We start from the raw sequence: 26,746 nt of genomic DNA, 5'->3' as shown, positions 1-26,746 counted from the left end.
ATGTCGGAGACAGAGCACATAGCCTCCATTTCCTCTGATCAAAATATTGAGGAAACAGCGGAAACAAAGGAAGACTCGTGCAACTCTCTTTCTGGTGATGAAAGCAGCAGCTTAGAAAATGAGTCCAAACTGTCATCATTAAACTCTGATAAAACTGTATGTCACCCTAATGAACACAATAATCAAACTGAAACACAGGAAAATTACATTCCAGATCATGGTGGGGGTAAGGATTCCTGTGCTAAAACAGACACAGGCCCAGAAAATTCTGAACAAATAACTAGTTTTCCTGGTGGAGATTTTACACAGCAAGTTTTGAAAACAAGTGAAGCAGAACAAACAGTTACACAAATATTGGCGGAATTAAGGTCATCTGCATTTACAGAAGCAGGGAACCAAAAGACTTACTCAGAGAGTCCTTATGATACAGACTGCACCAAGAAACTTATTTCAAAAATAAAGGATGTTTCAACATCAGAGGATTTGTTGGAAGAAATAGAATCTGAGCTCTTATCTACTGAGTTTGCAACAGAACACCGAGTACCAAATGGAATGAATAAGGGAGAAAATGCATTAATTATGTTTGAAAAGTGTGTGCAAGATAAGTATTTGCAGCAGGAACACACCATAAAAAAGTAAGTTTTTTATTCTTTCAAGTTATTTTTTTACATGGGGATTAAAGATTAAATTCTTTAAAGTATCATTTTATTTACTTTTATTTCCACAGTAGTTAAGTTATTGAGCAAATGTCAAGTTTGCCTAGTTAATACATAACTTTTTTTTAGGATGTGATATTTTCGTTATTTTAGAAATAGTAGGTAAATAGTGTTTTTATGAGTGTTACATATAACTATGTTAAATATGTTAGCATATATAGAAATATATATCTATAAAGGCACTGTTTTGAATATGATTTAAAATTTGTTTTACATAGAAGTCCTAATATGTTAAGTTTAAAAGAATAAATGTTTTATTAAAGTGTAAGTTCATTAAAGATCTAGAAATGTCTGTAAAGACAGCTCAATTTTTTCCGTTTTAAAAGAATGTAAAGCATTACATTGTCAGAACTAAGATAAATTCAAAAGGCATGGGAAGTCGTGAAATTAAAAATTTTTTCTTAAAATCCCCACTGTAAATTTATTGGTTAAAAAAATTAAAATTTAGAGAACAGAAGAATTGGTATATTATCATTCAGTAAATAATAACATAGTTAATTTTTGACTTCTCTTCAATTTGTGGAGTTAATTTCTATTTTAACAACAGTTTAAATATCATTTTATCTTTTCCTAGTGTTATATCACCCTGTGTTTTTATTTTATATTTATATGTGTAAGTGATGCGTATATTTAGATACTCTTATAACTCTTATAAAGGAAAATGAAACTTGCTAGCCTTCATTAATATAAACTGATTCTCTTTTTTAAAAAGTGATACTTTAAAAAAGTTTTTTGGAATGGAAGGGGCATGTGTAGAGAAAGGGGAGGAGGAAATTGGTTTATCCAGTGAATTTTAATCCCAGCATCCAAAGCCTTTTTTTCCTATTTTTTATTTTTAAATTGTGATAAAATACACATAGCATAAAATTTGCCACCTTAACCATTTTTAAATGTGGAGTTTGGTAGTATTAAGTGTATTCACAGAGTGTGCAACCAGCACCATAGCTTTTCATGGATTTGAAGCTCTATATCCTTCAAGCAACTCCCTATTCCCCTGGCCTAGTCCTTGGTAAACACCATTCTGTTGTACTTTCTAAGAGTTTGACTGCTCTTGATACTTCGTGTAAATGAAATTGTACAGTATTTGCCTTTTTGTGACTGGGTTGTTTCACTTAGCAAATGTCCTCAAGGTTCATCCAAACTGTAGTATGTGTTAGAGTTTCTTTCCTTTGTAGGGTGGAATAATACTCCACTGTATGTATGTTGTTTATTGTTTATCTGTCCATCCATCAGTGGACATTTGGGTTGCTTCTACCTTTTGACTGTCGTGAGTATGCTGCTGTGAACATGAGTGTACAAGTATCTGTTGAGACTCCAGATATCTCTCGATACTTTCTTAATACTGCCTGAAAACTAATGGCAGCTACTGCTGCTGATAACTTTACTGGAATGCTGCTGTTATGAAAAAAAAAGTATGATTTTATACTTGAACCATCAGTTTTTCTGCCATTCTTGCTTTTCTGGGTAACTTCCTTATTTCCTGCTATCTATACTTTAATCTTTTAAACTTTCCCTTTGAGATTATTCCTGATACTTCCTTCCTTCTACTTTCCTTAGATTTTGAGTCTTGACCACTTTCATATTTCTCTTGTAAATTATTAGATCTTATAGATTTGATAATAATAGCCAGAAGACTTAGTGTGCCTGGCACTTTCCATGTATTAATGCATGAAATCCTTACAAAACAACTCTATGCGGTATGAACAGTTATTATTCCCATCTTACAGATAAGGTACCTGAAGCACAGAGAAGTTAAGTAACTAACTTGCTCACGGTCACAAGATACTAAATGACAAAGTTAAAATCTGAACCCATTTAGTCTGGCTTAAGGGGATTTTTTTAATGTGCTTATCAGAAATGAACAGGTTACACGTTATTAAATTTAACTAAAAACATCAGGAATACAGTAGAAAGTTAATTCCTCTTTTGTGCTCTATCGTGTCAGGACAGAGGCAGCATGGTAGACTGGGGTAATATGCTCAGTTGGAAGGTTCCCACTCCCAGTTGCAAGCTTTTAGTTAGGTCAATCTCTCTCAGACAAAGATTTTTCATCTGTATGAAGGGGACAATTCTTACCTGATAGGATTGTTTTGAAGACATTAAAGGGTTAAACTATTATTACTTTAAATCCCAAGTTATTTTTATTATGCATGTAATATTTTAAATTTCAAATAAAATGCTTTATGATTCAGGTTAGCTCTAAAATAACTTGTCTTTTTTTCTTTTGCCTTCATGCAATTTCCTGTAAAGAAAACTACCTTTTAGTTGCTTTGGCTTGAATTTTCATGAATGCATCTATTTGCAAATGTCTTTGTTTAATACTTCCATCCCCCCCTTTTTTTTCATTCCCCTGTTTTCTAATATCAGTATTATTATCCAATGTCCCAACCATATTTTTAATTAGGAACAATTATTTGAGTATAGGATGTGCACTTGGCATATAAGAATAATAATTTCAGGGCTTGCTCTTCTTCACTTCTCTCTCCCTAAATTGCTTACTTTATGGACTGTAGTCAGGATTCTCGTGTTTCTAGCTGTTTTCTGCAACAGATTGAGTGTTCGTCTTTGTCATATAATCTGAGTTAAATCACTGGGCCAGAAAAGGCTTGAAGAAGCTTGTATGCTACACAGTTTTCTGTTCCCAAACATTTTCGCAGCGTTCCTGCTCACTGCATTCCTGTCCTGTGAGAGAGGTCTGTCCTCATCACCTGAAGGATAGTCAGAGTTCAAGTCATTTTCCCTTGTCCTCTTGCCATTTTATTAGTTTTCTTAATAGAACTTAATCCCAACTTGGCGTTTCATTATATATCTGTTTATTGTTTAATTTCTCTCTTAGAATGTGAGCATCATGAGTGCAGGGACAGTTCACTGACTTTAAAAAAGTAGGATGTTTAGTAGCAACCCTGCCTCTACGCATAGAAAGGCTGTAGCAATACTTCCCACAGTAGTGGGTGGCTTCCAAAAGTGTCTGTCTCCAGACAGGTGCTTGGAGGGGAAACATTGTGCCTGATTGACCACGACTGATTTGAAGGGAATTCAGTTCGGAAGGGATGGAGCACATAATTCATAATTCCCCCAAAATATAGACTAGTATAGGTACATAGTAGGTACTCAGTCAACATTTGTGGAGTATGAGGGATTGAGGGATCTTCAGAGTAGAAGATGGCAAGGAATTAGACCTGGGTCCAAATCTAATCTTCACCCACTTACTGTGTGTGTTAGTTGCTCAGTCGTGTCCAACTCTTTGCGACCCCATGGCTTGAGCCCACCAGGCTCCTCTCTCCATGGGATTCTCCAGGCAAGAGTACTGGAGTGGGGTGCCATTTCCTTCTCCACTTGCTAACTATATGACTTGGAATAAGTTCTAGGCTTCGTTTTTGGTTTTTCAAATTCATAAAGCATAAAGTAATGATTTTATAGATATTAGCTGTTAACCCTCTTAGATATCTTATTTATAGTTCTAAGTACTTTTATGGGTAATTTTTAAGGTTTTATTTATATTTTTTAGATAACTCAAAATGAAATTTCTGCTTAAACATTATTTTACATTGACTACTTCTGTAATTAGAATACCATTAGATATTAAATTAGAATATCATAGATATTAAGTTAGAATATCATTAGAATTCTAATTCTATTCTAATTTAATATCTAGTGGTATCTAATTTAGTCGTGTCCAACTCTTTGCAACCTGATGGACTGCAACCTCCCAGGTTCCTCCGTCCATGGGATTTTCCAGGCGAAAGTACTGGAGTGGGTTGCCATTTCCTTCTCCAGGGGAGGATCTTCCGACTCAGGGATCAAACTTGGGTCTCCTGCATTGCAGGCGGACGCTTTACCCTCTAAGCCACCAGGGAAGCCCAAAAATTAGAATATCATTAAAATCTAAAGTGAAATTTTTTCGTCTCAGCGTTATTGACATACGGGGGCAGATCATTTTTTGCTGGTGGTGGGCTGTCCTGCATTATAGGATGTTTAGCAGCAACCCTGCCTCTACTCGTAGAAAGACTGTAGCAATACTTTCCACAGTAGTGGCTTCCAAAAGTGTCTGTCTCCAGACAGGTGCTTGGAGGGGAACCATTGTATCTGATTGACCCTGACTGATTTGAAGGGAATCCAGTTCCGAAGGGATGGAGCACATAATTCATATGCCTTAAGACATAAAAGAGTGTGGTGTTCTTTATCTGCTTATATTTCACTTAATTTGAAACATACAGATTTCTAGAAAAAAGGTAATAGCCTGTTTGCCAGAGAATGTTTTGTAAAGTATAATATGTTGTTCAGTCACTCAGTCATGTCTGACTCTTTGTGACCCCATGGACTGCAGCACGCCAGGCTTCCCTGTCCATCACCAGCTCCTGGAGCTTGCTCAAACTCATGTCCGTCGAGTTGATGATACCATCCAACCATCTCATCCTCTGTCACCCGCTTCTCCTGCCCTCAGTCTTTCCTAGCGTCAGGGTCTTTTCCGATGAGTCGGCTGTTCACATGGCCAAAGTATTGGAGCTTCAGCATCAGTCCTTCGAATGAATATTCAGGGTTAATTTCCTTTAGGATTGATTGGTTTAATCTCCTTGCTCTCCAAGGGACTGTCAAGAGTCTTCTCCAGCAGCACAGTTTGAAAGCATCAATTTTTTGGTGCTCAGCCTTCTTTATGGTCTGACTCTCACATCCATACATGACTACTGGAAAAACCATAGCTTTGACTATATGGACCTTTGTCAGCAAAGTGATATCTCTGCTTTTTAATAGGCTGTCTAGGTTTGTCATAGCTTTTCTTCCAAGGAGCAAGTGTTTTTCAAATTTCTTGGCCGCAGTCACCATCTGCAGTGATTTTGGAGCCCAAGAAAAGTAGAATATATCATTACAAAAGAATTACTTGGAAATATTTGTTTATTAATCATAAGTATCTCCACCTCAGTCTGCAAACAGATTATTTTCCACATTTTCAATTATGTTTTACTTATACTGGCCTTTTTATATTTAGGTTAATTAAAGAAAATAAGAAGCATCAGGAACTCATCTTAGACATTTGTTCAGAAAAAGACAATTTAAGAGAAGAACTTAAAAAAAGAACAGAAACAGAGAAACAGCATATGAACACAATTAAACAGGTAAAAAGACAAAAGTCTTGGAAGTCTGTTCTTAAATACATTCCTGAAAATTTGTATATAAATTGAAGTTCTGTAAATTAAATCATATTTTACATGCAGAAGATTGCTTGGTGTGTGAAGCATTCTCTTTTATGAAATGGGAATTCTAGCCTTATCTTTCTGTTTTATGTAAATTAATATTTTTATATGATATGTGTGGCAGTATTCTATGTATAATAGATATCTGAGAAGGAAAGACAGTTTGTTTGGAAGTCAAATAGATTGTTTCAGAAGAAGCAGTATATACCTAAACGCTTGTATCTGGCCTTGGAAGGTTTTACAGCATATGCGTACGTGCATGCTAAGTCGCTTCAGTTGTGTCCCACCCTGTGTGACTCCGTAGAGTGTAGCCCACCAGGTTCCTCTGTCCATGGGATTCTTGAGGCAAAAATACTGGAGTGGGTGGCCATTTCCTCCTCCAGGGGCTCTTCCCGACACAGAGATCGAATCTGCGTCTCTTACAGCTCCTGCATTGGCAAGCGGGTTCTTTACCACTAGTGCCGCCTGGGAAGCCCTTATGTAATTCTGTTCTTGGTATTTTGTAAACTATACTGAAGGCTGACTCTCTTACTTCAGATGTTATCTGGTTAGCTAGTTTCTCCAAGCCTTTCCTTTTTTTAAAATGTACTGTGATGCTTGGATCAGCAAAGTGCATATTCTAGACTGGTAGCTCAGTAGCTCTTTATCTTTTTGAGCTGCCTTTTTTTAAATTTTTTATGTTTTCCCTGGTAGCTCAGCTGGTAAAGAATCGCCTGCAATGAAGGAGACCCCAGTTCATTTCCTGGGTCAGGAAGATCCTCTGGAGAAGGGATAGGCTACCCCCTCCAGTGTTCCTGGGCTTCCCTTGTTGCTCAGCTGGTAAAGAATCTGTCTGCATTGTGATTCCATCCCTGGGTTGGGAAGATCCTCTGGAGAAGGGAAAGGCTACAACTCCAGTACTCTGGCCAGGAGAATTCTATGGCCTGAATATAGTCCATGGGGTTGCAAAGAGTCAGACAAAACTGAGCGACTTGCACTTTCACTTTTCTTCCGTGGACAAGGTTAGAAACATGGTAGCCTTAAAATCTTTCTTTTTGCCTCATCTTTCACAGAAAGCTGTATAATGAAAATAAAAGTAAACAGCTGGTAATACCATAATGAAAAGTTAAACCAAGTTTCACTTAGTTATACTTTGTTATACTCAATCAGGAAAGTTTAATCCTGATTTGTGTGTGTGTGTGTGTGTGTGTGTGTGTCTCGTCTACCACATGTAGACCAAACTTAGAATTTTAAAGTGAGGGTGCCTTAATTTTAAAGTGTGGGGCTGAATATGAATTTTGGTAGACAGATCACTGCTGATGACCAGAAATGTCAGAATAAACAGATGGGGGCTAAGCAGAGCTGTTCTTTTCTTGAACTTGTGCGTAGTTGTGCCTTTTTAAAGGAGAAAATTTGATTTACCTTTCTTTTGCTAGCCAGTATAGCAGAGTTTTCTTTCCTAATTTTATCTTTGAATTTGTACCACTTAATATGGCTGCCACTAGCCATCGTGATAGTGGGCATGTAAAAGGTGTCTTGGAGAAGGCAATGGCACCCCACTCCAGTACTCTTGCCTGGAAAATCCCATGGATGGGGGAGCCTGGTGGGCTACAGTCCATGGGGTCGCGAAGAGTTGGACACGACTGAGCGACTTCACTTTCACTTTTCACTTTCATGCATTGGAGAAGGAAATGGCAACCCACTCCAGTGTTCTTGCCTGGAGAATCCCAGGGACGGGGGAGCCTGGTGGGCTGCCGTCTATGGGGTCGCACAGATTCGGATACTACTAAAGCGACTTAGCAGCAGCAGCAGCAAAAGGTGGCTAGTCCAAATTAAGAGGTGATGTAAGTGTGAAATATGCACTTCAAAGACTTAGTACAAAAAGGGGTAAAATGGCTCAGTGTTTTAATGCTGACTGCCTGTTGAAATGATATTCTGTATACGTTGAGTTTAATAAAACACTTATTTCACCTGTTTCTTTTTACTTTTTAAAATGTTGCTACTAAAATATTGGGCTTGTATTGCTGTTGGACAGTGTTGTCATAAGGAAAATTAGCACATGTGTACTATAAGCTAACATGTAGGGTTTTTTATAGCAGTTTCATTGATATATAATTCACATGCCACATAATTTACTCATTTTAGTATACAGTTTGGTGGTTTTCAGTTGTACATTTTGTCACAATTTTAGAAAATTTCATCACATGAAAAAACTACAAGCCCATTAGTAGTCACCCCTCATCTCCCTCCAGCCCCTGTCAGCTGTCTCTCCTCAGCCCTAGGGGACAACTAACCTGCTTTCTGTCTCTCTCTCTATTTGCCAGTTCTGACTATTTCATATAAATAGAATCACATATGTTTCCTTTTCCTTCATATAAGTGCAGCCATGTAATATCTAGCTTCTTAGTGTAATTTTTTCAAGATTTCTACCAAATTGTAGCTTTTACAATATTTAAGACTAGGGTTATGGGTTAGGGTTATAGATTTATGTCCACCATTTTTGAGTATTTTATGTATATAGTTTCTTTATGTCTTTTTTGGTATGTTCCTATTTTGTTTCCTTATTCCTCACTTACTGCTTTATATTGCATTAAGTAAATACGTAACATTTTAATTTTTTTCATCATATTTTAACTATTTTTGAGTTATTTCATTGATAATTACTCTAGAGCTTACCATCTTTCTTCTCAGTCTGCTTCAGATTTATACTGACTTAATTCTAATGATATGTTGGGACATCATTAATGTTTACTTTTTCTGTCTATGGCTGAAGTATATTCTTGAATTCTTTATGCTCATATAATTTATATTTATTTGAAATGTTAGTGGTCTGTTTGTTATAGCTATAAAAATGATCTGGAAATAATTTTTTTTACAGTTAGAAACAAGAATAGAGGAACTTAATAAAGAAGTTCAGGCTTCCAAAGATAAAGTATTAGCTCAAGACATTGCAGCCAAAAACGCAGTTCAGCAATTACACAAAGAGATGGCCCATCGGATGGAACAGGTATTTTCCAAATCATCATTATTAACTCTGTTGACTTTTTGTTTATTTAACCCTGTTAGATAATTTTAGACATTAGTGTGTATTAGGAATAGGATTTTAAAATGCTAAAGCATTACATAAATGTGTGTTAACTACAAAAAACTTCAATTCTTATTTCTGTGATTCTTTACAATATGCTGACCCTGAGCAGTAGGGTTGTTACATGCTTAACATTTACACTATCAGTTCTCAAACCGTTTATACTAATTAAAGAAAAATATAGAGGATAAGACATTAAAAAGTTGATAGCTTTAGTGAACCTAAACATAGTTTCATTAAAATAACTGTTAGAATTAGGATTATATTTTAAAATAAAAACAGAATGATAATAAATTGTACACAGTAACAATTCAAACAGTAAAACATGTCTTCTTCCAAACGTTTCTTTGTATGAGGACAAAGAAACTTGTTAATATGGTCCGTGATGGTCATTTTCCCAGAGCACAGGGCAGGCTGGGAAAGAGTGGAAAAGTGATCTGAAGGCATAAATGGAATATAGCATCTATTAGCTAAAGGAAAAGAAATAGGAAACGGAAGAAGCAAATGTTAGTGATATTAATTTGTTCATTGTATCATTTCTTTTTTATGATTTCATGACACAGGTTCCCAAAATGTAAAAAAATTAAAACATGGTGATATTGTAGGAAAATATATTTGTTTTAGTTGATTTTTACTTTAAAAACCATGTTTTATTAACGCTAGATACTTTTTTCAAAGGCCAACAAGAAATGTGAAGAGGCACGCCAGGAAAAAGAAGCAATGGTAATGAAGTATGTAAGAGGTGAGAAGGAATCTTTAGACCTTCGGAAGGAAAAAGAGATGCTTGAAAAAAAACTTAGAGATGCAAATAAAGAATGTGAAAAAAACACTAACAAAATTAAGCAACTCTCTCAGGAGAAAGGACGATTACACCAGCTGTATGAAACAAAGGTATCACTTTTGATATTGTACCTTACCTGAAGCTTATTCTCTTTGCTTTTCCTTATTTAATCAAATAATCATAAATTAACATGGTTCAATCACTGTTAAACATAAAGCTGTTTTTGTTAGTTTACCTTCAAAGAATGTGAATGCTTTAATAATTCCAGTATCTTGTTAGCTAGCTGCAAAACATTTTTCCTGTGAAAATATCAGAAACTAACACATGTTGTTTATTAGATCTTTTTTAAAACTTATCTTTTAAAAGCTACATGTTTTAGAAATGACTTCGTGTTTCAAAGGAGGATTTTACTTTCATAAAAGATACACATGAAAGTGAAAGTCACTCAGTCATGCCCAACTCTTTGTGACCCCATGGTCCATACAGTCCATGGAATTCTCTAGGCCAGAATACTGCAGTAGGTAGCTGTTCCCTTTTCCAGGGGATCTTCCCAACCCAGGGATCAAACCCAGCTCTCCCTCATTGCAGGCAGATTCTTTACCAACCTATTTACCAGGGAAGCCCAAGACTACTGGAGTGGATAGCCTGTCCCTTCTCCAGGGGATCTTCCCAACCCAGGAATCGAACTGGGGTCTCCTGCATTGCAGGCATATTTCTTTAATAGCTGAGCTACCAGGGAAGCCTAGTTTTTGAGTTAGAAGTATAATTTGACCAGAATTTTAATGTAATGCTCATAGAATAGGATTTATATTTTTCTTGCAGAAAAACATGTTTTTAGATGCTGTTTAAAGAGATTTAATTACTGAGCTATTCAGAGCCCTTGCTTTTAACTAACAGCCTCATGACATAGTTTTTGTGTCCAGCAGGTTATCATTTCTTGATAATCAGTGTTATTTTCTACTAAGTTTTAGTTCAGAAATGTTGTCATTCTCAGGAATTCTGGCAAAACCAATTTAATTTATATTTCACCTTATGTCAGCCTTTTGGGAAGCACCAGAAGTATGCTTATACTCACAAAACATAATAATTGGTTAAAGTATAAATGTTAATCATCTTATATCTGTTCATTGGTTTTAGGATTTTACTTTCCTCTTGTGATTTAAACTTTAAATCAGTTTTGTCGTTTGTGAGCCATAAAGTGCTAGCCCCTGGATTGCATTGATTTTCTTGAGATATGAAAGACACACAAATGATTGTTCATTGTTTAAATGAAAAATATGACCCAGTGATATTATTTTAGGAAGGTGAAGCTACCCGACTCATCAGAGAAATAGACAAATTAAAGGAAGATATCAACTCTCACGTCATTAAAGTAAAATGGGCACAAAACAAATTAAAAGCAGAAATGGATTCACATAAGGTAAGTACTGTCACACAGTGGAAAAACTGTTAGAATCAGTTTTAAGAACAAGTATAGCAATAGTTATTAATCAAGCATAAAGCTTATTTTAGTGACTCTTGTAGGATAGCTTGAGCCAAAATATTTGGTGATTCAGTTCAGTTCAGTCCAGTCACTCAGTCATGTCCGACTCTCTGCGACCCCATGAACCGCAGCACACCAGTCCTCCCTGTCCATCACCAACTACTGGAGCCTACCTAAACTCACGTCCTTGAGTCGGTGATGGCATCCAGCCTTCTGTCATCCCCTTCTCATCCTTGCCCTCAATCTTTCCCAGCATCAGGGTCTTTTCAGATGAGTCAGTTCTTCGCATCAAGTGGCCAAGGTATTGGAGTTTCAGCTTCAGCATCAGTCCCTCCAGTGAACACCCAGGACTGATCTCCTTTAGGATGGACTGGTTGGCCTCTCCTTGCAGTCCAAGGAACTCTGAAGAGTCTTCTCCAACACCACAGTTCAAAAGCATCAATTCCTCAGCGCTCAGCTTTCTTTATAGTCCAACATTCACATCCATACACGACTCCTGGAAAAACCATAGCTTCGACTAGACGGACCTTTGTTGGCAAAGTAATATCTCTGCTTTTGAATATGCTGTCTAGGTTGGTCATAACTTTCCTTCCAAGGAGTGAGCGTCTTTTAATTTCATGGCTGCAGTCACCATCTCCAGTGATTTTGGAGCCCAAAAAAGTAAAGTCTGACACTGTTTCCACTATTTCCCATGAAGTGATGGGACCAGATGCCATGATCTTCGTTTTCTGAATGTTGAGTTTTAAGCCAACTTTTTCACTCTACTCTTTGACTTTCATCAAGAGGCTCTTTAGGTCCTCTTCACTTTCAGCCATAAGGGTGGTATCATCTGCATATCTGAGGTGATTGATATTTCTCCTGTCAATCTTGATTCCAGCTTGTGCTTCTTCCAGCCCAGTGTTTCTCATGATGTACTCTGCATAGAAGTTAAATAAGCAGGGTGACAATATACAGCCTTGACGTACTCCTTTTCCTATTTGGAACCAGTCTGTTGTTCCATGTCCAGTTCTAACTGTTGCTTCCTGACCTGCATATAGGTTTCTCAAGAAGCAGATCAGGTGGTCTGGTATTCCCATCTCTTTGAGAATTTTCCACAGTTTATTATGATCCATACAGTCAAAGGCTTTGGCATAGTCAATAAAGCAGAAATAGATGTTTTTCTGGAACTCTCTTGCTTTTTCGATGATCCAGCGGATGTTGGCAATTTGATCTCTGGTTACTCTGCCTTTTCTAAAACCAACTTGAACATCTGGAAGTTCATGGTTCATGTATTGTTGAAGCCTGGCTTGGAGAATTTTGAGCATTACTTTACTAGTGTGTGAGATGAGTGCAAATGTGTGGTAGTTTGAGCATCCTTTGGCGTTTCCTTTCTTCGAGATTGAAATGAAAACTGACTTTTTCCAGTCCTGTGGCCACTGCTGAGTGTTCCAGATTATGAAAAGGTATTTCCTTGCATGATTTATATATTAGATAGGATTTTTTAAATTTGGCTTTTTAAAATTTATTGATAATGATTGGGCTGCACTAGGTTTTAGTTGTGGAATTCGAACTCTTAGTTGTGGCGTTGTGGCATTTGAAATCTAGCTCCCTAACAAGGGATCAAACCTGGGCCCACTGCACTGGGAGTGTGCAGTCTTAGCCACTGGACCACGAGGGAAGTCCCTGTTATCTCTTTAAATAATTCAAGTTGGTAGAAATGTTAGTTGCAAAGAGATGAACACGACTGAGCAACTTGGCTCAGATCTTTTTTATAAAGCTTCTCTCCATCTTTGGCTGCAAAGAATATAATCAATCTGATTTTGGTATTGACCATCTGGTGATGTCCATGTATAGAGTCTTTTCTTGTGTTATTGGCAGAGGGTGTTTGTTATGACCAGTGCATTCTCTTGGCAAAACTCTTATTAGCCTTTGCCCTGCCTCATGCTATACTCCAAGGCCAAATTTGCCTGTTACTCCAGGTATGTCTTGACTTCCTACTTTTGCATTCCTGTCCCCTGTTATGAAAAGGACATCTTTTTTGGGTGTTGGTTCTAGAAGATCTTATAGGTCTTCATAGAACCGTTCAACTTCAGCTTCTTCAGCATTACTGGTTGGGGCTTAGACTTGGATTACTGTGATATTGAATGGTTTGCCTTGGAAACAAACAGAAATCCTTCTGTCATTTTTGAGATTGCATCCAAGTACTGCATTTCATACTCTCTTGTTGACTATGAGGGCTACTCCATTTCTTCCAAGGGATTCTTGCCCACAGTGGTCATCTGAATTAAGTTTACCCATTCCATGAGGTTAGTAACTTCTAGTGATTTGCTGAAAACTATCACATTAACTTTATTTAATGACTTGATCAATCAGCTGTGCAGGCCACATTAGTTTTTTGTCAGAAGCGCAAAGTGTTATTACTGAATCGTTTCTGACTCCAGTGGCAGTGCTGAGACAAGAACTTTCTCTACTCTCTGGCCGTGGTTCTCACCATTCATCACATCACTGTGCCAGCCTTGTTGCTGTCTGTAAATTAAAAAAAAAAAAAAAACAGCTTTCTTCCAGCAAAGGGAAAAATCCAGTTCTCCCCTCCTGTGGATTTCTTCTTGTGTGTCCCCTTTACTTTTACACAAAACAATTCACTGCTGACTCATGTCACCAGTGTGTGGAGGCTTTTCCCTTAGTTGTGTGTGGCACCAGCTGAGTGACCTGCAGTTGAACTCACTTTGATATTGTCCATCCAGAAAGAGTGTCAGTCCCACAAAACCTCCCCAACCTGCCACTTCAGACGCCAGGCCCAGGCCCAGGCTATGAGGGGTTTCAGGAGCTCTGTCAGGAATTGGGGGCAGAGACCAATATATATTTTCTGTCATCTCACACTGTCTTTTTGTCAATGCAGGAAACCAAAGATAAACTCAAAGAAACAACAACAAAATTAACTCAAGCAAAGGAAGAAGCAGATCAGATTAGGAAAAATTGTCAAGATATGATAAAAACATATCAGGTATGCTAAAGTTTTGAATAGATTTATTTATAACAAGTTATAACAAGTTTTAGCAAATATTAATACTCTTGTTTCATAAATTTTTGTATCTGTAGTATTTGAAGTGTGGAGTAGATTTTCTAGGGCAGCCAAATTAAATGCAGGCTGTTTCCTATGTTAAAATACTTGCAGCTTAAATAGAAATCTTATTAGAAAAGTGTTTGGACAAATAAAAACACTATAAAACTTTAGAAGAAAGGTGAGTACAAGGAAATGTATAACTTAGGGGAAAAAAGCCCACTCTGTGTAATACGCATATTAAGTATGCTCTTCTGTTGGTGCAAAATTGACATATTAAAATTTTTAATGCAGTCATCAATTTTAGATGCGTGAGCTATGTATTTTATGATTAGTAAACTTACTTGCAAAAGCTGTCTTCACATTTCAAAGCATAAAACTTTCAAAACTTGCCATACTTTTGTCGTTTCTTTTCCCTTAGGAGTCAGAAGAAATTAAATCAAATGAGCTTGATGCCAAGCTTAGAGTCACAAAAGGAGAACTTGAAAAACAAATGCAGGAAAAATCTGACCAGCTAGAAGTGAGTAGCTCTGTATTTGTATACCTTAGATGGTGTAATATTGAAGGAGAGAAACAAGTGCTTATTGCCATCTACTTTTAAGGCCTTTTAGAAGGAGCAGGCAATAAATGTTGGATCTGGTTTAGCATATAATGATTTGTGGTTTCTTTTGAACTTTCGTAAAGATGCATCATGCCAAAATAAAGGAACTAGAAGATCTGAAGAGGACATTTAAGGAGGGCATGGATGAGCTAAGGACACTGAGAACAAAGGTAATTCAGTCTTCAGTCGTGACTCTAGAGGACGGGTAAACAGCTTTAATTTAGTACTCATTCTGACTTTTAAATATTGGGGAAAGGATATTTATATAGAAATAATCTAAAATCAAAAAGTAGCATGTCAATTCCCTAGCAACAAAACTGACTCTTAGAGAAATAAAAATGTCTTCCATTTCAGTCCTTTTAAAGTGTTTGCCAAACATTCCTGTTTCACAGCACATTCGCTCTATCTGTAACTTATCCTTGGACCTCTGATCTAAAGGCAGTCTTACTAGCAAATTAATTGGGAAGATACATGGGCTTTAGAACTATGTCAGGAAATAATAGCAAGACTGTACATTTCTCTTGAATATATTTAATAGTCTTGTATACAGGTTTAATTTTTAGCAGTCTCCTAAATCTTTTCTAGTGTTTCCTTATAAGAATAGTATCCCTTTTAATGTAAGTGTCAAATATGTTATCATTGTGTATCTTTCATTTACTTAGAAATAAGCTTTCAGGTAACCATCTTGAATTTATGATCACTTAATTTTTAAAGTGTCTGTCATATGCCCTTCTATTTTTTCTTTATGCCAGTACTTTGAGGCAGGTTCAGTTCAGTTCAGTTGCTCAGTCGTGTCCGACTCTTTGCGACCCCATGAATCACAGCACACCAGGCCTCCTTGTCCATCACCAACTCCCGGAGTTCACTCAAACTCATGTCCATCGAGTCAGCGATGCCATCCAGCTGTCTCATCCTCTGTCGTCCCCTTCTCCTCCCACTCCCAATCCCTCCCAGCATCAGAGTCTTTTCCAGTGAGTCAACTCTTCGCATGAGGTGGCCAAAGTACTGGAGTTTCAGCTTTAGCATCAGTCCTTCCAAAGAACACCCAGGACTGATCTCCTTCAGAATGGACTGGTTGGATCTCCTTGCAGTCCAAGGGACTCTCAAGAGTCTTCTCCAACACCACAGTTCAAAAGCATCAATTCTTCGGCACTCAGCCTTCTTCACAGTCCAACTCTCACATCCATACATGACCACTGGAAAAACCACAGCCTTGAGTAGACGGACCTTTGTTGGCAAAGTAATGTCTCTGCTTTTGAATATGCTGTCTAGGTTGGTCATAACTTTCCTTCCAAGGAGTAAGCGTCTTTTAATTTCATGGCTGCAGTCACCATCTGCAGTGATTTTGGAGCCCCCAAAAATAAAGTCTGACACTGTTTCCACTGTTTCCCATCTAGGGAGGTATATCCTCTTCAGAGGAGAAAATGGAGGTGCAGCAAAAATAAAGTGGCATGCTGAAACTGCCATGACTAAATCATGAGAAATCTGAGACTGAAACACAGGACTATTAACTTCTTGCTGTATTTTCTTCATGTTAATTAATACTGCTTCACAATTCAGCTTAGATTATTACAATATAACCACTATCTGAAATAGCTAATAAGGAACAAGAAAATATCATTTTGTAGTTTAACTTGCTTATGATTATTTGATAGGTAAAATGTCTAGAAGATGAACGATTGAGGACAGAAGATGAATTATCAAAATATAAAGAGATTATTAATCGCCAAAAAGCTGAAATTCAGAATTTGTTGGACAAAGTGAAAACTGCAGATCAGATACAGGAGCAGCATCAAAGGTATAAAATGAGCAACTTCTGTTTGTGCTAATCAAGAGGCTTTTTGATTCTACCTAAGTTGCTGTTTTTAAATGCAGTCATTGCATTAAATAACAATAATCTTATATTTTACTAGGCAAAAAAATTTTTTTAATTCCTATCTTCATTTGAACTGTTTTGGGTTATTTTTGAGGTTCCCAACACAGCTTCTAAAAATCAAAGTTTATATTCTTATGTAAACATTGGCAGTAATTATTTATAAGACAAAATGGATTATGGGTTTGTTTTTTTTTTAATCCATTCCTTAGCTTTCAAATTCTGTTACTTATACACAGTAGCGTTTCTTCTAAAAGGTAGATTTGTATCTCTGTCTGTATCTTTGCATGTATATAGCTTGCGATCAGGAGGTTACATTATTCCTTGTCTTCTTATAACACCAGTTAGCTGAGTTCTACTTAGGACTTTACCTGACAAAGCCTGGATTCAGACTGGATCCAAATATCTTCTTTTTTATACCCTACCAACACCCAGGCTGCTGAGTGTTGCTGAAGAGATCTTCACCATCATCCAGATGCTGCTGCTATAAATTCATGGTTAGCAACCTCAGCTGGGACTACTACTGCACCCCCAGGCCTACCATATGTCCTTAGACTCTTCTCCCCTGTCTTAGCGTCTGTTCCAAACCATCCTGCTGTCACGGTGATCTCCTCTCTCTCCTTGCTCTTTACTCTTGGCAGAAAAAAGGAGCTGTAAATGGTCAGCTCCGCCTCTTGCTGTCAGTCCTATGAGCTTGCCTGCATCTGCAGTCATGTTTCTTTTCCTTCTGTTTTTGTGCAAGAAATGTTCCTATTTCTGAATCAGATTGTGGTCTCTACTTCTACTGTGGATCCCATGCTCTTCTGCCTTCTCAGGGTCTTCCTTGATCGTTGCTTCTTTTTCCTTTATCTCTTACCTCCCTCTTTTCACTGTCTCCCTCTTTTCTTCTGTCTACATTTAAATGTTACTCCATTTTTTTTTTTTAATGTTACTCCATCTTAAAAACTTCAGCAATCCTATGATCGCTCTTCTCCTTTTCTTCACAACCACGTCTTTATAGAATCATCTGTAGCCCTCCTCCATTTCTTTGCATCCTTTGCTCTTCTGTTTCCCTCCATTTTCTTCAAGCTTCCCCAGTGTACCATTACAAACTGCTAATACATCCTTAAATATAGTAGATACTTCCCAGATTAAGCCATGCTTGAGTGTTCAGTATGGACACACTAAGCCCCTTACCTTTCTTGACATGCCTCCATTCCTTTGTCTGAAGCCAAATGAATTTCGCTGTGCTCTCCTGGTGTTCCTCCCCAACTTTCTGGCCAGTCTTGTCTCCTTGGCAGCCCTCTCTTTCTGTCATAAAGCTGTCTTTTATTCTTATTTTATTATACCCCTGGGTGATCCTAACTCTTCCTATAATGTGTTTCAGAACCTTCCCGTTATTATCTTTAACCCTTTTTGCTGAACTCTAGACATGCAAGTATCAAAGACACCTCAGACTTTTTAACATGTCCAAAACTGGTTCATCTGCCTTGCCTGCACATACGTTTCTCTGATGTTGCTGAGATGAGATGAGTGTGACATCCAAACGATTTTCCAATCCAGAAACCTAGGGGTTACCCTTGGCTCTTCTATCCTTTCCCTCCCACGTCACCAGTCACAAAATATTTTTGATGCTAACTCGTTAATATCTTTCAAGTCCATTTACTTTTTACATTCCCGTTGCTACTACCATCTAAGCCATTATCAGCTCTCATCTAGAAAACTGCCACAGCTTCTAAACTGTTGTTGTTGTTTGCTTACTTCCCTTTTAGTCAGTTTACTACAGTGTAGTTAACATGATCTTTTTAAAAAAGGAAGTCTCAGACCTTTCAGTGATTTCCCATTGCCTCAAGGATTGCCTGGTGAGTGCAGATGTCTTAACGTGGCTTGAATGATCATTAGTAACATTGCTTCTCCTCCTCTGCGTTCTCCTTTTTCATTCCGTGTTTCAGCAGTAGTTGGTTAACAAACATTGATTAATTGTCTCCTAGTTAGGGTTATATAGATGTGGAGCCCTGTGTAAGTGCTAGGATATAGTATGGTCTTTATCCTCATCAGTATTGAATATCTGTTAGTATCGACAAGACGTCCTTCTCTCGCTCCCTTCCCAGCTTTGCACATACTGTTTCGTCTACCTGGAATGTGTTGTCTTCTGCTCACTCCTACTTCTGCTCTTATTCAGGAATTCGCACTCTGTGGCCCATAAGGCAATTCCAGCTCACTCCCTCTTTTTGTAGAGAAACTTTTTTGGGGTACACAGCCACTCTCATTCCTTTATGTATTGTGTGGCCGCTTTCACACTACAGCGGCTTAGTTAGAACAGTTGCAACAAAGGCCATGTGCCCCAGAAGCCTATATTGTTTACTCTCTGGGTCTTTTGTAGGAAAAGTTTGCTAACCCTTTAAGTATTATTTTAATCACTTACACTCTGTGCTTTCATCATCAAAAATGTTTTTTCACAGTGCTTGATTAAAAGCTCTTTGAAAGCAGGAGTTAAATCAGTCTTGCTTATAGCTCTTAGTGAGCTCTTAGTTCCTAGCATATATTAGGCATTTGTAGTGATCCAAATAAGTATTTGAATGAATGAATAAAAGTATCTTTATAAAGCATTTCAGTCAATGAAAATTCTCAAACCCTTAATGTCCTTTAATAGTTAATTTTTTTCTTAAATATAAACTTTGTTTTTTAGAGGTAAACAAGAAATTGAAAATTTGAAGGAAGAAGTGGAAAGTCTTAATTCTTTGATTAATGACCTACAAAAAGACATCGAAGGCAGTAGGAAAAGAGAATCTGAGCTACTACTATTTACAGAAAAGCTCACTAGTAAGAATGCACAGCTTCAATCTGAATCCAATTCTTTGCAGTCACAGTTTGATAAACTTTCCTGTAGTGAAAGTCAGTTACAAAGCCAATGTGAACACATGAAACAGACAAATATGAATTTGGTAAGTATTAGTGTACATTTAACTTTTAAGGCAACACAGCAAGAAGCACAAATTAAGTTTTACTTTCATGCATTGGAGGAGGAAATGGCAACCCGCTCCAGTGTTCTTGCCTGGAGAATCCCAGGGACGGGGGAGCCTGGTGGGCTGCTGTCTATGGGGTCGCACGGAGTCGGACACGACTGAAGCGACTCAGCAGCAGCAGCAGCAGAGATGTAACCCTGATGGTGGATGATTAAGCTCTTCTTGGTGGGACGGGCACGGACTTTCTGATCATTTCAAATGCTATGAGAAATGTCAGTTTTTCCTTTCAACTTACGTGTTTTGTAATAAAATTTCTCCCTAACATTGTTATGAAGAAGTATTTCACTTTTGAAAGTAAGAAAACCAGGATTTTTGTCATTCCTAACTGGAATTACCATGTATTTCTTAATAGGACTTTAAATTTCTGTATTTTTATAGCTTAAATTAAAATGGTTTTAATATTTCCAAGTTGTGGGGGGGTCTTAAGTTACTCCTAAAAATAATTTAAGACTTTAGTCCAAAACTACAGAAACCTGTGTCGCATGTTGTTTTGCTTGTGTGGGGTGTCAGATGCATTAATATATCACTCCTCCCCTTCACCCCCCCACCTCACTTTACTGCATAAGAAATTTGAGGAACACAATTAACAACCTGGTAAGGAGTGATGATAGAAGAATTTAGTACCAAAGACCTTGTATTTTTAAGGTTTTAAACTCTGAGCAATAATTAAAACATATCAAAAATTGGTATTTTTATCTTATTTTAATATTTAGGAAAGTAGATTGTTAAAAGAAGAAGAACTGCGAAAAGAGGAAGTCCAGGCTCTGCAAGCTGAACTCACTTGTACACAAACTGAAGTTAAAGCATTGAGTACCCAGGTTGAAGAATTAAAAGATGAATTAGTGACTCAAAGACGTAAACATGCCTCTAGTGTCAAGGATCTTACCAAACAACTTCAGCAAGGTATACAGTTCTTCTGCATTTAGATCTTAAATGTTCTTATTTCTTTTTGTTGAAGGATTTATAGAAAAAATATGTTTTACATTAGTTTCTCCCACATTGGGTAGAGCTGTAGGTTCTTTTTAATGTTCATAAACCAAATGACTGACCTTGTTGTTGCATAGTTTAAAGCATGTTCTATGCTAAAATACTTTTATTCACAGAATCACAGAATATAATGGGGAAAGTGCCTTTCCAGGACGGCAATTACATGATACTGTCAATGAAAAGCGTTTAAGTGTTTGTTCTCCAGTTTGTAAATTGTAAACATGTATCACTCTATTTTATGCATATTAGAAAAACATGAAAAATATAAATTTAAGAAGATCAGATTAAATACAAGTAGAGTGCTAGTATTTTCTGCCTGCACTTGTCTATGAATTGTTATGTACAGCATCTAGGGTACCTGCACCCACCTTGATGACCTCTAACTTAGAGATCGTTGAATCCTAACCCTTAATTTTAGGGGAAACTGAGATCCAGAAAAGTTATAAATTTCCAGAACACAATGATTGACAGCTAGAACTGGAACTCAAATTTCTGTCATTTAAAAATTTATACAGTTTTTGGAGTCTGCTATGTGATTGGATACACAGCTGAATAAAAGATAGTCTGACGTCCTGTTCTCTACTACTGCCCACTGTTTTATTTGTATTGAAATAGGGTGACATACAGTAATATGGTAAAAGGGACTTAGCATTTACTTAATAGAAATATATTCAGATACTTGCCAGAAGAATTTAGTTTTCATAGATGTAATTGAAGGGAAATTTGGGGGGATTTTCTGGTACTGTGGAGTTCTTTTAAATCTTCCAGGACTCCAGAAGTTAGATTCTGTGTGCCTAAATGATGTCAGTATCAGTTGTTATCATAATGTTATTTCCATGTATTTTGTATTTGACCTGTGCGTTTCTAGATGTCATTTTATGTGAATGACCCTACAGACCTCCTGTTGAAAGTATGTATTCAAGAAATTTCTTTGGTCACTTATGCCATTTTGGCCTAAGTGATTTTAGCAGTTGAAATCAGAGATAATGGGGGCAGGTGGTCATGATTGTTGTCACAAGTAATCCATTTCTTTTCCTGCAGCACGAAGAAAGTTAGATCAGGTTGAGAATGGAAGCTGTGATAAAGAAGGCAGCAGCATGGGAAGTCGTTCTAGTTCATCAGGTAAAAACTAATGCTTTTATAGTTGTTTTCCAGTGAGTGATTATCAAAAGAAATAGCATTTTTTGTTTTACAAGGTATCAATATGTTTTTCTGTCATTTTGAATTATATAAAACAGTGGTTATACACAATTACATTGTAAAAAATATTTCCAGTTAAAACATTTAAGTTCTAATCATTACACAGGATTTTAAGTTTGTCATGGGGTTCTATACCATCTGTCTCCTTACCTCCTTTTCCTTACCTGCTTTTTCATTCTGTGCGTCAATTTCTTCTTCCATTTTTCAGTTCAGATTTGTATCCATCTCTATAGAAAGATACGGTATAGCACATCTTCCATTTTCTTTTAATTTTATATTGCTTTTAACACCTGAGACCTAATGAGATGGGGTCATCATTATATTTCAGATTATATATATATGTATGTATTTCTGAAGCTTTTTGCTTTTTCATGGTAAATATGCCTCTTGTTGAGTCGCTCAGTCATGTCCAACTCTATTTGCGACCCCATGGACTGCAGCCCCTCCAGGCTCCTCTGTCTATGGAATTCTTGAGGCAAGAATACTAGTGTGGGTTGCCATTTCTTTTTCTAAAATATGCCTCTAGTTTAAAGCAAAAATTAATAGTCTGTAAAATTGATTGATAGCATTGTGAAAATGATAATTAGCAAAATATCAGCATATTTATCATATTTGGAATGCCAGGAACCATGCTGAATGCTTTAAACATATCATCTACTCACAGAATAGTCATGTGAGATAAGTGTTGTAATTCCCATTTTATAAATGGGGAAACTTAAAATTCATAGTGGTTCCATCAGTTCAGTTCAGTCACTCAGTTGTGTCCAACTCTTTGTGACCCCATGGACTGCAGCACGCCAGGCCTCCCTGTCCCTCACCAACTCCCGGAATTTACTCAAAGTTGTCCATTGAGTCGGTGATGCCATCCAGCTATCTGACCCTCTGTCGTCCCCTTCTCCTCCCACCTTCACTCTTTCCCAGCATCAAGGTCTTTTCCAATGACTCAGTTCTTTGCATCAGGTGGCCAAAGTATTGGAGTTTCAGCTTCAGCATCAGTCCTTCCAATGAATATTCAGGACTGATTTCCTTTAGGATGGACTGGTTGACTGCAGCCATGAAATTAAAAGACATTTGCTCCTTGGAAGAAAAGCTAATGACCAGCTTAGACAGCATATTAGAAAACAGAGACATCACTTTGCCAACAAAGGTCTGTCTGGTCAAAGCTATGGTTTTTCCAGTGGTCGTGCGTGGATGTGAGAGACGGACTATAAAGAAGGCTGAGCGCCGAAGAACTGATGCGTTTGAACTGTGGGGTCGGAGAAGACTCAGTCCTGACTTTCCCCAAATCCATAGTGACAGAACTCAAACTCTAGAAGCGGCATGCCACAACATTTTCACTGCCTCCTAGGAGTTGCACAGTAGGGGAAAAACATCATTAACTCTTATAATAGTGGAAAAATTGTATAGTAGAAAGAACGTGGGTTTGAGATTACACATAGGTATTTAGATCCCAGCTCTACCATTTACTAGTGTGTAACCTTGGATAAGATAATATTACTTAAACCTATAAAATGAGATTGGAAAAAAATATGTCTTTGTAGTATTACTAGAGATTAGAAATTCTTCTCAACGGATATTGGTAAAAAGAAATAGCTACCATTTAGTTATTGCTTATGGTATGATGTATTAACTCGTTTAAATGAGGATAGCAGTCCAATGAGGCAGATCATATTATGGTTCCCAGTTTTAAATGATGTGACTGTGATAGAGTCCAAAGTCACAAAGCTACTAGGAGGGCTAGCTCCAGAGCTTAACCTACTGGTTATATTCTGTCTTGTGACTTTTTTCTCTTTCTGTGTGTCTCTGTTTAATTTTGGTGTCTTGAGTTTCTCATTTCTCTATTGCCACTTCCTATTTCTGTTTTTAGAAACATACTAGACCCTTTATTCTATCATCAGTCTATTGAAAAGCAAGAACTCAGGTTAGATATGGTCAGGTATGCCTTGAGTTCTGTGCCCAACACTGTTAGATTGAATATTTGAAAATGATAGAAGAAATAATGCCTGAAATTAGAGTTGACTCCAGACTAAGTACAGTAAGTTATTTATTTATTTATTTATTTATTTTGGTCTTAAGGGTCCCTCAATGCCCGAAGCAGTGCAGAAGACCGATCTCCAGAAAATACTGGGTCGTCAGTAGCTGTAGATAACTTCCCAGAAGTAGACAAGGCCATGCTGATTGAGAGGATAGTAAGGCTGCAGAAGGCACATGCCCGGAAAAATGAGAAGATAGAATTTATGGAGGATCACATCAAACAGCTGGTGGAAGAAATTAGGAAAAAAACAAAGTATGTATTCTTTTTCATTTCTTTTCCTTTGTTTATGGCTGCGCTGGGTTTCCGTTGTCGCGTGCCAGCTTTCTCTAGGTGTGGTGAGCCGTGGCTACTTTGGTTGTGGTACTTTGGCTCCTCACTGTGGAGGCTTCTCTTGTTGCAGACCGCAGGCTCTAGGGCACGCAGGCTCCATAGTTGTGGCGCACGGGCTTAGTTGCCCCTCGGCACGTGAAATCCTCCCAGACCAGGGATTGAACCTAGGTCCTCTATAGTTGGCAGGTGGATTCCTAACCACTGAACCAAAGGGAAGTCCCGAAGTGTGCGTTATTATGGTACTGGGATCTGTGTTCAAAATACCATTATTCATACGATAAAGTTATTGAGTTCAGATTTAATTATTTCAAGAGCCTTTCTTTCAAAAAATTTTTTTAAACTATGATCATTTAGTTCTCAATCTTATGGGTCATGTATTTTTGTTCTAGGTTTTGGGAATACAGAAATGTAAGAAAGCATAGGTTTTTCCTTTACGGTGATACAGAGTTCTGTAGGTGTTGATTTTTTTTACTAGAATAAGTTTGAACTTAACAGATTGTGCTCTGCTTAGCTTCTTATTTTCAAGATGGTGGTTCTAAGAGATAATGGGGTTGTGGATTATCATTCCTATTGAGCAGGACACAGTGAGGTATTATAGATTTAGGGAAAAATTTGCCCATGAGTTTTATTAAAAAAATTTTTTTTTAAGTTACCAAAGCCATTCTTCTTTTTTTCCCACACATTTATTTGTATTTCTTTATGTTTGTCTGTGCTGGGTCTCTGTTGCAGCGTGTGGGATCTAGTTCCTCTACCAGGGATTGAACCTGTGCCCCCCCTACATTGGGAGCATTGAATCTTAGCCACCGGGCCACCAGGGACATCCCTGCTCATGACTTTTAAAAGAAGAAGAAGACAACACAAGTTTTAAGTTTAGTGACAAGAAAATAGAAAATATTAACTGAAACTGGAACAATAAATTGTTCACATATTTTGATTTACATTAGGAAAAAAATAGAGCCATGTTTATATATCTTAAATCTAAATACCATGTTTTAACAAAAATGGGATCATTTGAGAAGCCATCTGAAGAAGAAAAATTCCCTTATTTTGTAATACTTGCTGAGTTGCTTCAGTCATGTCTGACTCTTTGCGACCCTATAGACTGTATGTAGCCTGCCAGGCTCCTCTGTCCACAGGAATCTCTAGGCAAGAATACTGGAGTGGGTTTCCACGCCCTCTCCAGAGGATCTTCCCAACCCAGGGATTGAACCCGAGTCTTTTATGTCTCATTGGCAGGCTGATTCTTTACCACTAGCGCCACCTGAGAAGCCCCTATGTTCTAATATAGTTCTGTTATTAACCTAATATGTAATTATTTCATGCATCATCTTTACACTTACGATTAGCTCACTCTTGAAAATTGCAGTGTTTATAAATTCTGCAGGGACGTAATTGTCATAGTGTTTTATTTTGCAGAATAATTCAGAGTTACATTTTACGAGAAGAATCAGGCACACTTTCTTCAGAGGCATCTGATTTTAACAAAGTGCATTTAAGTAGGCGGGGTGGCATCATGGCGTCTTTGTACACATCCCATCCAGCCGATACTGGATTAACATTGGAACTCTCTTTGGAGATCAACCGGAAACTACAGGCTGTTTTGGAGGATACATTGCTGAAAAATATTACTTTGAAGGTATTTGTATTTCTCATTCACTTACCAACCAAGAAACATGGCAGAAATGGTACCTCTCTTATTCAGTCTAACACATGGATGGACTGTTTCTGTAAGGAAGGGTAGCCATTGTTTCCATAGATGAAATTTTATCTTTTTCTCTTACTGAAAAATGTAATTTTTAAAATTAACAAGGAAAGAAAGATATAGCAAAAAAAAAATGAGTATAGCTATTGGATAGACTCCCTAAGATGAGTCTTTTACTTTGCAGTGGGAAGTCTTTAACATATATTACAATAGTTATAATTGATTACTGAGGCATTAAGATTGAGGTATTTATTTTCTAATGTATTTTCCAGCTATATTTTATTTTTTGCAGCTGTTATCTGACCCAGCTATTCTGTTTGTGCTGTTTGGGCGTTAATGGTTAGTAATGGGTTAAAAAAAATTTTGTTTTAATCTGATAATACTTTTATGCACTAAAATTTGCTATAGCTTTAGTAAAAAGATTAAGTGTGATTCTGAAGTATGCAGGATTGCTGCACTGAAAACATGTATGTGCAAAGTTTATCTCATGTGGCAGATACGACTGTATCACTGTTTAGTTCAAAATTTAGGGGAAAACAGTTCGAATCGAATCTTTTTACTTATTACACTCAGTAGTTCTGTTTTCTTTTCCCTCTTTTTCCAACTGTTAAAGGAAAACCTGCAAACGCTTGGAACAGAAATAGAACGTCTTATTAAACACCAGCATGAACTAGAACAGAGGACGAAGAAAGCCTAACACAAAGCTCTTCCTCAGTGAACAGACGAAAGCCGCACAA

The 26,746-nt window shown here is 37.3% G+C and overlaps 1 protein-coding gene across 1 annotated transcript; it reads left to right on the top strand.

Moving 5' to 3' along the window:
• Window positions 1–26,746, top strand: CCDC186 (coiled-coil domain containing 186). Its single transcript, XM_052661115.1, has 15 exons — window positions 1–635; window positions 5,704–5,830; window positions 8,766–8,894; window positions 9,651–9,863; window positions 11,054–11,173; window positions 14,115–14,219; window positions 14,698–14,796; window positions 14,961–15,047; window positions 16,533–16,675; window positions 19,419–19,674; window positions 20,469–20,658; window positions 21,784–21,864; window positions 24,019–24,229; window positions 25,724–25,943; window positions 26,623–26,746. Exons 1-15 carry the CDS (start codon window positions 1–3, stop codon window positions 26,704–26,706), a joined length of 2,700 nt encoding a protein of 899 aa, XP_052517075.1. The 3' UTR covers window positions 26,707–26,746.

Source organism: Budorcas taxicolor, chromosome 23 (genome assembly GCF_023091745.1).
Source record: "Budorcas taxicolor isolate Tak-1 chromosome 23, Takin1.1, whole genome shotgun sequence".
NCBI classification, from domain to species: domain Eukaryota; kingdom Metazoa; phylum Chordata; class Mammalia; order Artiodactyla; family Bovidae; genus Budorcas; species Budorcas taxicolor.
Note: the sequence above shows the minus strand (reverse complement) of the source record. Positions and strands in the feature narration are given on the sequence as shown.

What these genes read in the sequence shown, in the direction of transcription:
- CCDC186 (XM_052661115.1), top strand. Translation starts at nt 1, where the DNA reads ATGTCGGAGACAGAGCACATAGCCTCCATTTCCTCTGATCAAAATATT. An exon ending in ATATGAACACAATTAAACAG is followed by an intron (nt 5,831 to 8,765) that starts GTAAAAAGACAA and finishes TTTTTTTTACAG; the next exon opens with TTAGAAACAAGAATAGAGGA. An exon ending in GAAATTAGGAAAAAAACAAA is followed by an intron (nt 24,230 to 25,723) that starts GTATGTATTCTT and finishes TTTATTTTGCAG; the next exon opens with AATAATTCAGAGTTACATTT.